Genomic DNA, 13,904 nt, shown 5'->3' on the forward strand with positions numbered 1-13,904 from the left:
CTAGACCAGCATTTCTGCTTCAAGCCCTGACATCTGAAAAAACTCCTGGCAAGGATCTTTACCAGTGCTCCATAGAGATCTGGAGATATTCACGAAGCAATGTGCATCAGTTTGCTCTTAGAAGACTAACCCAATAGGATCAGCTGAAGTTTCTAACCTGCTGACACCACCAACTTCCACCTACTTACATAGCCACGGAGCTTCCCATAGGCTTGCCAGTGGTTCTTCAGTAGAGGATCAGGGGCAGGTGAAGTAGCAAACCCAGGAACTGAAGATAGCACGTGGCTTTTCACTAAGCCCAAAGTAATGTCTGGGCATGCAAAGAAGTTACTGCAGGATGTACTAAGGCATGTACTTAGTGTGATAGCCACTTCATGGATGCTATTTGTGTGCATGCTTATACAACTGTAAACAAGAGGGAATTCAAGGTGGTTTATTCCTCAGTGAAGATTCAGCTGCTCTGTGCTTGCCACAAGATGACAGCACTCACAGGAACAATTACTGCAGAGCTGCTGACATCTTTTAAGTCCAGCCATAGCTTATTCCATGGTAACTGCTTTGTACACCCACATCTTTAGCATTCAGTATGTGCTTGGGAGCACCTGCCTTTTCATACTATATTTCCAGAAATCTATTCTAAGCTACATTCATAAGGGAGAAAGAAGCAGTGAGGATAACTTTGAGCTACTCTGTGAGTTTTACTCACATAATTAGCTCTGGCTCGAAAATGAAGAGATGTCCACACAGTCTGAAAATGACAGAGAAAGGGAGAGCAAGACAGCTTCTTGCAGCTCTTTTGCTCCCTTCCCCCAGCCCGGAAGGACTGGCTTGGGTCTTTGTGCCCTGGATGTTTCCCATGGGTATCTACCACGCTACATGCTTAGCATTTAATTCTGCATCATCACGGTAAGTACAGTGCAAAATCCTCTTGCAGAAAGTGCTATAGTGAAGCTTTGAGATATCGTTGTGACTCATTTGGAGCCACAGGGGCTAGTAAGTCAGTAACTTGCATTTGCAGTACGTGTGTGCATGTACACCAAACCATCTAGTTCAAAGGACACTTTAAAGTTTAGTTACACTGGGTAAAATACTGGCCCCAAAGCAGTCGTCTCAGAAACTTCCATAAACCTCATTCAGGACTAGAATATCACCAATATGGGGGATGCATGTATCTTTAGAGAAACCAGGATAGCTCTTTCAAACAGAATTGCTTTACAGATCCTTCCATGAAAGCTTACATTCCCATCCAAAACTCTGATTGCAGTCTGCACACAAACTCTGTCAACTTCAGTTATATTGGCCCTACCACTCAAGTCCATTTATGCCAAGTGAAACCCATATGCCTCTGAAGGTGTTTAACAATCCATGCTAACGGTACCAGAAGTTACTCTAACATGCCATTGATGTCCAAGTCCTTCAGAGGCACAGTTTGAAAAGCAGATGTCCTGAAAACACTGTGACCAGTATTTTAATCACAGGGAACAGACAGATAAGCACCCAGGGACTTGCATAGTACAAGTGTGTGCTATGCTGCCAGTAGGGTCAGTTAAATCAGCTTTTGAAGAGTCAGTTGACAAAATGGAGTCCAGTAGATTCAGTTTTCCTAGAGGAATATAGTAAGGTGTTTCTCCAAAACAAGTGCTGCTTCCATTTTCCTTCCTACCCCTCCCCTCCCCYTTGCTCTGAACACATCCCCCATGTGTCACATTCAGAGTGTCAGCATTTTTAGGCCTTCTGCTTTCATGGACTCTTCTGGGAGAGTTTAATGGTGACTGTTTTCACTTCAGTATATTCAGCCAAAGCATATTCACCACTGTAAAAGAAGGGAGAGGAGGGAGAGGGACAAACAGTTGTAGCTTGTTAAAATATACTTCCCTAAGATAAGAGGTTTCTACACAAGTGCAACTTAGTTGCAGATCAACAGCTGCTGTAAACAACACCAGGCCATTTAAAAACAGATCTGAACTAATGTACACCAGCTACCAGTTTGTGTCTAATTTGTCAACCATTTCTAATTATCACTATGTACATGCATATACATACATACACTAATACACTCTACCTATCATAAAGGAAATACCGAATGCTTCTGGTCACAGCAACCAGAAGATGATAGTTCATGGATCCCAGCTAGTGAAAACTGACCACTGTTGTGAGATCTTGTAGAAGCAGCATCCACATGAATATAGTTATTGATGATTAAACAGTAATTATAGTTACTCCTTCATAGGAAGTAAACTTCTGTCTACAAGATACCATGTATCAGGAGGGCACAGTGGGCTCTATTATTCAGCCTAGAAAATTGCATTGCTCCAAAAATGCAAAGTGATGTCAGACCGAATCACTGCATTATCTTCATAGTTGGTGGGAACTGGCACCATTCCCATGCCTTGCCTAGGGGATAAACCCCCGACCTCCTTTAATTAGCCAGGCAATCAGGCAAAGTAAAGCATAAGGTCTCAATATGTATATCCCTTTTGAGGATTCACTCATTTGCTCTGCATAACATGTGAGGCATTTGAAAGTCTCAAAGCAGCCCACAGATGCACCAGAACAGCTCCTGGAATCTGCTCCTCGAAATACATCTGCTTATGAAAGAAGAGGTGCATTAAATTCCTCTGAAGTACTCTTCCACAAATGGTGTAATAAAACTCGCCTCTCTGCTGTACAAGAAAAAAAATAAGATTTAAGTCTATTTCTCAACTCTTCCTCTAGCTTACAGGATGACCTCATTTTAAAATTATCTGCATTAGTAACTAACTAGCTAAAGCTGGAATGTCTGGTGGCCATGCTGCAGCAGATCAGGCTGGGGAAAAGGGCTGGAGAGTCCTTCTCTAATTTACTAGCAAACCTGGAAGCTAGGAGGAAGAATGATCTTGGAGATTGTCCCTTGTTGTTCTAGCTGCAGCTCAAGAAAGTCAGGAGTTGTAAGAGAACCAGCTAGGGGCAATGATAGAGCTGTCAAGTGAGCCACAGCTACTAGGATACAAAGATGGAGGAGGTTTGATGTGGGTATGAGCAGCCCCAGGCTGGGGTGTCACACCTCTCCCTTGATCTGAAAATTTAATGAAGRAAAAATGCTTGCAGGTGGAATTGACTGAACTACAGGTATTTAAGAGTTTATAACCTAGATGAAGGACTCCTGAAGGCACTGCTCATGTTCTCAGACCTGTGCTTTACATCCATGCTGTACTTCAGTGAATGCCCTAGCATCTCTCTGTGCAGCAAGTTGCAAGTCTGATGGTTTAAAAGCAAATTCAACAATATTCTTACCCAGTCACAACTGTTATTGCACCTACCATCTACATATAAACAAAATACTGAGCAAACTTACAGTTCTCTGCCATTGCCTGACATTTTAAAGCCACCAAAAGGAGCCTGTGCATACAGCGCATTGTAACAGTTGATCCTATAATAAAAACATCAATTGTAAAAGACAATTCAACAGCAAGAAAAAGCAAGATGATAACAGAAACAATACTAAAAAAGTATATTTGACATTTTTTCCCCTTTATACACTCACTTAAGAAAATCAGATTTTAGCAATAAAATCTTATTTTGCTACAGAAAGAAAAAACGTTTGAGTGATGTTCAGAATCTGACTCCTGTTTCACTTCACAGTCCCTAATGGCCAAGTCATTTATTGAGCTGGAATTAATGCAGTGTTCAGAGTCATACTTTAAGATAACTGAAAGCCCAACTTATTCCCTAGTTTAATGAAACAGATTTTGAAATGTCCATGTTCACCAGAAGGCCATCTAAACACTCATAAGCAGATCCCAACTTCCACTTGCAGGTAGATAAAAACAGTTGGACTGCATTAGACCTGTGTTGCAGTAAAACCTGAAGCGCTAGCCCTACTTCTATAGACACTAGGTAGAGGGAGTTAGTGCAGATACTTCCTCAGCATTCTGGTGAGATCTGAAACAAGCCAGATGTGGCTTGATGCAGTRGGACTGCACCTTCAGATATGTACAGCACACACATATTTCACAGGCCAATATCCTATTTTTATGTAAATATTATCAGAAAAGACAGATTTTTCTGGTGCCAACTCTTAAAATCCTCTGTATGCATCCACATCAGATCAAATTTCTATCCTCAATAGAAAAAAGGAGGATTCCATCTAATATAAAATGTTTTGTGAGCAAAAAGTTCTACTTCTCTTTCAGATGGTGATGTGATGCCATCTGCCGCCCATACTGATTTGTGCAAGGTCTATGATCCCATCTGATGCTACTTAAAGATCATCAGACTTGCGTTCTTCTAAACGCACGAATTTGGAGGGCATCATGTTTAGTGAAACTTACTACAGCCCCCAATAACTTCAAAATTTTCCATATGAAGAACAACAATGATTGAAGGAACAGTCCATTTCTCTCCAGACTATCTGGCCCTCTTCTCACCATCTGATTTTGATGACTGCATGTTGCTTCTGAGCAGAATATCAAGAATTAAACAGACTACTAATGCATCTGGCCTCCAGCATTAATACAAGTTTCCAAATTACACATCCTTCTTCCCCTCCCAGCAAACACACACAATCCCAGCTTGCACTCAGGTCACGCACTGCTTACCAGACAGTTCCCGACTGCAATGCAGAAGCTAATGTTAATGCTCTGTCCAGATTCTTTGTGAACACTGCAGCCGTGAGTCCATACTCAGTACTGTTGGCTCTTCTTATGACCTCTTCTATACTCTTGAACTTCATAATTGGCTGAACTGGCCCAAAAATCTACACATTTCAATTAAACATTAGTACAGGAAAGTCTTTGCTACACATAGCAATTTTRAAGTAATCAGAATCAAAAGCTCTGTTTGGACACTACCTCTGAAATGTTAAAACAATTCTAATATCCTCCAAAAGTTACTGGTAGAGTCTCTTGGGAACTACCAATGAAACTGGGTTCAAAGGAAGTCCAGTGATATTCTGTAGTATTAGCATAAACGCAAAGATCTAGCAACTAACATGTTTCCTTCAGATTATAAAGGTTTTGTAATCTATGTGTGAAAAGTCATCTATAACAATCAAAATGAGCAGTTAGATCAGGAGAAGTTTCGAAWGATTCATTCCTTCTACATTTACGAGTCATTCTCCTTTTGGACTCAGAAGTACAGTATACTCAAGAAGTAATTAGTATTTTTCAGATATTGTAAGTTTTCTTCCTCAGCTTTAGCTTTGCTTTTGTAAGTGTATGCAGTTTATTTCACTCAATGCATTTACTGTGTATGTGTTTAGCCACAAACTTGCCAGTATAAAAGCAGCCTGCAAATGCAGTACTTCATGATTTCTGGCAGAGTCTCTTGGCAAGTCCAGTATTGAGGGCAGGACACCTTTCTGGCCTGCATGGTCTTGCAGGGCAATAATACCCTGCTGAATCTGAGATACAGTCTCAGTCCTGATTGCCACTCTCAGGAATTTGCTTGGCCTTTAGGCTTATCCGAGTGTTTCTAAATTCCTTCGTTTTGGAAGGTCCAGGTACTTAACTGTAGTCTTGCTTCTAGGCAAAGTAAGAATGTGCATTTCCAACAAAACTGCAGATGAATGAAACTGGATAAGCCTCATGAATCATGACTTGGGATTTGGAGACAGTTCATTAAAAAAAAAAAGGCCTGTCATGAGATTTTCAGTTCTTATTCCCCTCTATTTTTAGAATGCAACTCATGCCCAGACTGACAGATATCTTTCCCAGGTTCCTTAGAGATTCTGTGGCAGATCTGAGACATCTAAACATTTTGCCAGGAGTGAACAGTAAGCAGCCCCATAAAAAGCACTAGGCTAAACTATAAAAACACAAGTGCCAGCTGGACTTTGGCAACTACTTATTTTCCATTGGGGAACATGATGAAAAGTAGATTAACGATATTTCAAAGGAACATCACAGGATCTAATCACATGCAGCTTGTTCAATTTTTCTCCATATGAATAATGAAAGCCAGAGTATTAGATCTGCACTTTGCTGGCTTTGGCCATATTTTCATATTGGAAAAAAATGGTCAGCCTCAGGGGATTTCAGCACGAGAACAGAATCTGGGATTATTTCAGATGCTAACGCTACTTGGTAAAAATTCTTTGATAGCAATATAGCAAGGTCATTCCTTCCCTCCTTCTCAACTTTAGGTCCCAGCATTCTGGTACCCCCTTTCTGCAATACAGCAACTTTTTTTACAAAATGGTGGAGCAAGAACCCACATCATCCTGGACTCTCAGTTTGCATCAGCAAGTACCACAACTGAGCAGTTTCAAGTCTGCTTTGTAGGTGGCCTTTCAAGAGCACACAGCATGYACAAACATCAGCCTGCTTAGAAAATAGGAGAGCCCAGCTCTGTCTCAAAAATCTGTCAAATTATGGGGCAAAGGAGACATAGAATTGAGAAGCCTGCAACAGCTTCAGTTATTTCTGTAGGGCTTTCAGACTAAGGATTCTTTCAGAAGCTCCTCCATCACCACCGCTCACTATTCGGAAGCAGCATTTATAGTAGCTATATCTAGGTAAGGCACATGCTCATATTTTGCATTATATCAAAATCTCCTGAAATGGGACCCAAATGCTTTAGGACAGTATTATTCACTGTGTTCATATCTGGGTTTGTTATTGCACAGTGAGCAAACTCACAGGGCTACTTCCCTTTTGAAAAACCAAACAAAACGGGAAAGCAGAAAGGCATTAGAAAGTGCTGGCAGACAGACATCTCATTAATTGCACAAGGAGATTAAAAAACCTACTAAAACATTTTGACAGTGTTTTTGCCTGTTGCACTGTCCTCCTTCTGTCACATTTGTTACTCCCACCCTCAGTCCTCAGATTAAAGCCCACTTTGCAGATGCACAGATTTCGTCATTAGGTAGTTTTTAGGACATTGTAGACTGAAATAACTCTTCTCTCAGGCTTTCTCTTCAAATCATGGCAATGTCTTTTTTACAGCTGCTTTCACATTTATAGTGGTAAATGCATTTAAAGGTTCGGGTTGCTTGCACTGTACCTCTTCTTTGGCGATACGCATGTTGTCAGTAACCTCTGAAAACACTGTAGGTTTTATAAACAGGCCTCTGTCTTCAATGGCAAGACCTCCACATTCCAGCTTAGCGCCTTCTTTCTTCCCACTTTCTATCAGTTCCAAGATTTTGTCAAATTGTTTTTGGTCAATCTGTCAGACACAAAAGGATAGGAAACAGACAGCAGTRCCTTTATTATCACTGTTTCAAAGACTGAATCCTGCTGGAGCCATGTTAYGGGGCCAGGGTTATGTCTGCAGGGTATTGTCAGACTGGGTAAGTTTACATCTCATTTACCATTCTATGATACTGCATTCATACAATGAGTAGGCTGAAAGATAGGATGTGGGTACAGCCCTGAGCCACAGAAGACAGAAGGTGAAGTGACATGTGATGGATTAATTTGATCTAACAGTTTGCTGCTATGTGGAAGGGGCCTCCTCACTCTTCCCCTTCCTCCACCTCCCAGATGTGCATTTCCATGGCTTAGTTCACACCAGCTCTGGGACTTTCCTAAACTTCTCCATGCACCAATTTAGCTCACTAGCACAGTAAGATGGGTTTCTGCTGGCCTAACAAGCTGAGTCAGCTCAGCAAGGGGTCTGATGAATCAGTGCAAAGGAGGGAGAAGCAGAGTATGAACTGTTAAGCTGACTTAACTATAATGTGCAACTTCACCCATAGCTATCTGGTTCCAGCCTGAGCGCTGGAAGAACCCAACCAGCTCTGCCTTCATCTCTTTCCACACAGCCACAAAAATAAGCCCTGTTAGTGGAGTGCTTTTAGAACAACTACTGCACTAAAGCCATATTTTTAATATCAGAATCACCTTTCAAGTATCTGAGAGACTAGCAGCATCCCAGTAYCTTCTAGTTCTCTAAACTGGCAGGACTGGACATCCATATCCTCACTTTTAAATACTAGTCTTGCTTAACTCCTTTCCATCCACACCTAAATATGCGGCAAGTTCAAATTGCAGCCTTTCAACTAGAGGTTTCAGTAAAAGTGGGGAAAAGCCAGTCCAGATGTGAGTACAAGATGCTAGAGTTGCACAGCTGTGCRTTCCCGCATCAGGCCTCAGAAGACACCACTTACTCCACAAGCATACTCGGTCACATGTGCTGGGAAGAGATGCACAAGCCCACAGCACTTCTGATCTGGTACTTCGGGTACTTCTTTTGTGCCCCACATGCCTTATTATATTGCAGGTACTGTCAGGTTTCAAATAAAAAGATGTGGCTATTTGCACGTTGCAATTAATTAAGCCATGAACACCTCATCACAGCATGCTGCAGATGGGAGAAGTCTTACAGAGATGTTACAAAACACGCAAAATTAACAGAAACCCAGACAAATTCATGGAGGTGAATTAAATAAGACTCCATTCTGCTAGCTCAAGGAGCAGCCTGGAAGGTTATTCTGAATGCCAGTTATCTCCAAGTGTTTGCCCTGGTTCTATACCCTTCTGTAGACATCTGTTTTTATTTCAGCAGAGACAGTTGCCAGTTGGGACTGTTTGAACATAGAGTGTTCCATACGCAACTCCTCCAGATTACAGACTGTATCCTGTCCCCTGTTAATCCTGGCCACACACAATCCAAGTCTTCATGCTTTTAGAAAAATATCAAAGCTTCAGGAGTGTGTCCTTTGGGTACTTCTGGTACAGAGGAAAAACAGAAAACAGCACATCTCCTGCCACACAGATGTGCATATTGCATGCCCTGCAGACAACTCAGTACCGAGTGCTCATGTTCTCTTGTGTGTAAAATGCTATGAAAGGAAACATTTAATACRTGTTATTACATGAGAAAATGTGTGCCCTCATATAGGCACACAGGGTGTCACATAAGAAGTTTGCCAGGTGTCATACATGTTGTCTATTTATCTAGTTCCTTAGTWGTCAAATGTAAATAATTTGAAAATATCTGCAAGTGCTTTCCATCCTCACATGTCTGTGATCCAGATAAATCTAGTTCAGCCACTTCACATAACAGAAAACAAAACAAGGATATTTATACAGCTGTAACTTGTTGCAAGGCAAACTATAGTTAGATGAAAAGACACTAGGGAAAGAAAATATTTGTAAAAAATGACATGCAAGGGAAGAATTGTTAGTCATTGTGACTAGAGCTTGCAAGGCTTGTATAAATGCTGCCCCCTACTCCATTATTATTTATGGTTTGAATATTGATTTCTATTAAAAGCATATGATCTGGTAGAGCAAATTCTACCATTCATCCATATAACTCAAAAGAGAAGAAGGCTCTTACAAGATCAGGGTGATGCTGAAAATCCCCAGATCTTCACATCTTGCTTCATTTGAAGCCAAGATTGCGAGAAGCAGTTTTTCCCTTTCCTAATCTATCATCTATAATCCTAAAGAATAATTCTACACTTGTGTTGAACATACTGCAGTTACATTCTGCTCTCATGCCTTAATCCTAAAGCACACAAATATCTAAGAAATATATTTAGTGTCTTAAAAATCAAGCAATAAGGCTTGGGCTGAATAACCTCTGGCTAGTAAGTGCCACATGGCAGCTTTAGGGCTAATTTGCTTCCTGTAGATGAGGCCATATAGTCCCCAAATCCCAGTATAGAACAAGTCTAGTTTAGTCTTGTTCTAGTCTAACCCTTGTTCTCATCTATCAGGAYCTCATCTAATGCAGTCTACTGTTCACAATTTTATAGTGATTATATATTGGTTATTATATCTAAAATTATAGCAGAAGCATGTCTCATTTCTGTGCAATATGATTAAATTTGACTTAGTTTTGATGAGAGCAGGGCAGTTTAGATCAGCATAATCCAATGCTGCAGCTCACACTGYCCTTTCCCCCATCCATGCCACAAGCATCTATGCCAATGCACAGAAATCCACATCAGGAAGCTGATTTGAGTAAAAATCTGCCTTTCCTTCCCAYTCACAAAAAGGCTGATTTAGACCTGCATCAGCCCAGTTCCTCAGCCCAGTTCACAAGTGCAGTGCGATACAGGAATAAGCAGTTGCAGATAGGACCACATTTTCAGGACCAGTTTATATCAACTTTAAGTTCTTGTGAAACAGTACTGTCCACCACCCCGTATCGTCCTGTCTCATGTWGTCTCAGCAGCTTCTTTGAGCACTATGCTCAGTCATGGTCTGGCTTAGTTTCCCAGGGCATAAGCTGGRAAGTYTGGACTGCAGAGGATCTCCTGCATYTGCTTTTAAACACTATGTAAGTTCCTGGGCCTGCTATCTGGCTGCAAGTTCTTGGAGCTCATGTAGGACTATAAAAATCATGGGCTACAACAATCTTCAATGTACAGGCTGGCTCCAACACCTTCACCCTGTTGGCTTCTAAGCCAGTGATCATGCCAGAACAGGGTTTACACAGCACTCTGTGGCCCATTTTTAGTAACATTGTTCCACATGTTCACCCTGGCCCACAAAAGGGGAATAAATGCAATGACCTGGATCTGAAGCAATTGAGGCCTGACAGGGAGAGCTAAGGGAGAGAAGGAAGAAAAGTTTTTTTCTGGTGATTTTTTCTCTCTGCAACAATTCAAAACAAAAGCCATCTCACAGCAGAGCAGGTGGCTTCAAGAACAGAGGAGAAACCTGATCTAGACCTTTTCAGTTGAACAGTAACATGAGGGACAGGTGTGAACCTTTGCTACTTTTGGAGGTACTTTAAGTCCTTGAGACACTGCATTATTTTCCTCTTCTGCATTTTTAAGCTTGAATTTCTGTGAGTTGCATCTTACAGCATAGGCTCCAGAAAGACAGTCATCACAGCTGCACAGGCAGCAGAAGTGGTTGCTYCTTTGCACTGGGGACCACGTGAAAGCTTTAGGGCTAGCAGTTTCCTCCGACTCTCACCACATCTTCCATTCCTGGGTTTGGCAGCTGGCATGCAGAGAAGTTCAGGCTGGAGGGAGTCCTATCTCTTCTAGCTACAAGTGTCACAGGCAAGCCAAAACAAGGAGAGAGGACAAACAGGCTGTATTTGCAATCTCTCCAGRCTGTTATACCCATTTACTGTTACCCCTAATTATAGTGCTGTATACAAGGAGTATCCCTTAAGCCACAGCAGCACTGAGAAGTGCTGTCAGTGCTCTGACATGGCATGAGAAGTGTTAGGGAGGATGGTTGAACTGGAATAAGCAGCCTCGTCCTACGCATTCTGCTCACCCTTTAAAACCATACAGCTACTCTGTATTGTACTATCATTTCAGGAGCTGTTCCTATGAAGTCAGTGGTCTCTATCAGAGCCAGACAAAGATAGGCAGTCCCATGAAGACTATAAATGCAGTTTGCTTACTGCTACTAGAAGCTAGGTAAGGCTTAAGCTGATACTACATCAAAAACCACAAAAAGCCTGAAAAGTTGAGAGCCCTGAACACAAGGTAAGAGCAGGTTCTAGAACAGTTTGAGGATCAGCTCATCTCTGCTGAAACAGGTTCCAGCACATGAATATTTCCCTAGCAAGACAGCTAAGCAGTTTGAGATCTTTCTAGGCAAGTTTCAGGGACAGATGAACCCCAACATGATCAGGGGATACACATCATCATATCCCCATACATGAGGATATGCAGTGAAGTTTTGCCACATACATATCAAGTGTGAATGGACCTAGAACTTCAGATAAAAAGACAGATGTCCCTTGGGTTATCCCTTCTCTGGGGAATCCTGTACCATATCAAGGAAGAAAAATGTAGTGCTGGAAACAGATGCTCTAGGCTATAACTTTCTGGGATTCTCCCTTTAATTTTAGTAGCCAACARTGGCCTTGTTTGAAGACCTGACCCTAGGATCATCTTCCTCTAGAGTTCTCCATCACAGCTCAGATCACTTTAGAAGAAAGAAATAAGACTCTGGAAGCATTAACAAGACTGRTTGTGACATTGGCTTGGCATGGTTCTTCTTTCCAACTCAGCTGAAACTTCACCAAAAGATCATAAAGAGGCAGAAGAGGAAAGGGCAAGTGGGGACTCATGAGTTTCTGGGCTCTAACTACTTGTCATCACCAACACAACCCAGCAGCTGAATGATCATTTCTTCAGCTGCACTCTTCTGTGCATCTCCAGTCCTCATTGGAACAAGTTTTATATTATTGTACGAGRGAGACAGTCCCTTGCATAAAGCTGGCTAAGTGAATTAAATGCATYTGTGTTAAAAAAAAAATTACAACATAACATTTCAACAATTGTGACTAATTGGAAAAAAAAATAAAGCCATGATACATTACTCACCCCTCAGGGTTTCTGCTGGGACCATATTCACAAGGGTAATATTTATCCAAGGAGAATTAAACAAAAGCTTAACAAAAAAACAAACAACAACTGTTCTCAGGCACACAGTTACCTGGGGCCCTTGTTCAGTTCGGGCATCAAAGGGGTCTCCAATGAGTCGCTTCTTGGCATACTCCACGCTGCGCTTGACAAACTCTTGGTATACCTGCTCCTCCACAAACACTCGTGAGGCAGCTGTGCAGCACTGCCCTTGGTTGAAGAACACGCCTTGATGGGCACATTCCACTGCCAAGTCCACTGCAGGACAGCCCAGGAGGGAAAAGCATTATTAGATGCATAGTTTCAGCCTTTCAATGTTTCCAGCCTTATTTTTTTCCTTTCTCTTTTGGAAAACCTCCTTAAAAGCTGCTGACAATGGTCTATACCCATTGGGGTACTCACAAGGCCTTGCACTGCCTCTAAAYCAGCTCCCTACTACTTCCAGAGCCCCTCCCCACACACACACACACACACTTTCTGTCCCAGGGTCTAGTTTGTCATGGGCTCTGACACCTTCTTCCACAAGGTCTTGTTCAGGGCAGCAACTAGTTTTTAATCCCATATTAGAATTCAGTTGTGGATCCTAGATAYCATGTACGAGTTCCTGAAGACTAGACGCAATAGCGATTGTTTAGACAGCAGCATGCCTTTCTGTTGTACAACCAGCTCAGACCAGGTCCTTGTAATCCTCACTGTTAACAGATAACACAAATATGTCTTGCTTTTAACCGACACGTGCTAAGCAGAAAAGTGGAAACTATTTTCCCCAAGTCAAGTAAGTTTTTAAAATCACTTTGATGGTCACAGGTTAAACACATCTCCTAGTGCTACTCACTAACATAAGAGAATCACACAAAATAAATCCTGCAGACCCTCTATGTTTAAAGGGAAGGAAGAAGCAGAAAGGATTAGATCAAGTCCTAGTAAACTCTCCTCTCATAGCAATTTTTGCAGGGAGGCTGCATTTTAGGAAACAGTGCTTGACTCAAGCTCTGCAGCTCAAAGGGAAGGTACCAAAACAGCAGAGACGCACAAATGTGATGTGTCCTATCTGCAACTCCAGCCACCTCCAGGGAAGGTAGCACTGTAATAGTCTGCTCATTTGCCACAGGGATCCTCCCCACGCTGGGAGATGGCTCCAGTGCAGAATGATGCCATCACGCTCTATGGCAGGGGTGTCTTGCAGCCTTTGAGATGGAGGGGCCTGGGGGAGAACACCAGCCCTGCTAGCTGCCAAAGGACAACAACGGCACACAGGGCACACCACACTCGWAGCGTCTTACAGCAAATACAGACACAGCAGCCCATACTTACAGTCTGCATCTGCACACACAATGCAGGGGTTTTTTCCTCCAAGCTCTAACGTCACTCTTTTGAGGTTGCTTTTAGACGCAGCTTCCTTGATCAGTTTTCCAACCTGCAGTATTGAGACACAAAGAAGAGATGGACTTTTCCCCTTGAAAGTCTTACTTCAGTGTATCAAGTGGGATGCTAACAAGGGCAGAAGAGCATGGTAAGTGGTTGAAGAAGGCATAAGTCAGGGACAACACTCTTAAATGGTTTGAGTTTCCTACTGCTCCAACGTATTGGGTCACAAACAGACTCAGAATCATCTTTTTTTAGGCAGATATGA

General features: G+C 42.1%; 1 protein-coding gene across 1 annotated transcript in view; it reads right to left on the minus strand.

Moving 5' to 3' along the window:
- Window positions 1-1,158: 1,158 nt before the first annotated feature.
- The window catches only part of ALDH1A3 (aldehyde dehydrogenase 1 family member A3), a 36,995-nt gene continuing 24,249 nt past the window's right edge, over window positions 1,159-13,904 (minus strand). Inside the window, exons 8-13 of the mRNA XM_085308595.1 lie at window positions 13,586-13,688; window positions 12,345-12,529; window positions 6,985-7,149; window positions 4,578-4,735; window positions 3,335-3,409; window positions 1,159-1,813 (exon numbers count right to left, since the gene is read on the minus strand). Coding sequence (XP_085164721.1) covers window positions 1,741-1,813; window positions 3,335-3,409; window positions 4,578-4,735; window positions 6,985-7,149; window positions 12,345-12,529; window positions 13,586-13,688 — 759 coding nt within the window. The 3' untranslated portion in view covers window positions 1,159-1,740. The remainder of the gene's footprint in view (window positions 1,814-3,334; window positions 3,410-4,577; window positions 4,736-6,984; window positions 7,150-12,344; window positions 12,530-13,585; window positions 13,689-13,904) is intronic.

The sequence above is a fragment of the Rhea americana genome, unplaced genomic scaffold (assembly GCF_003343005.1).
Source record: "Rhea americana isolate MKP2758 unplaced genomic scaffold, rheAme1 scaffold_28, whole genome shotgun sequence".
Taxonomy (NCBI): Eukaryota; Metazoa; Chordata; class Aves; order Rheiformes; family Rheidae; genus Rhea; species Rhea americana.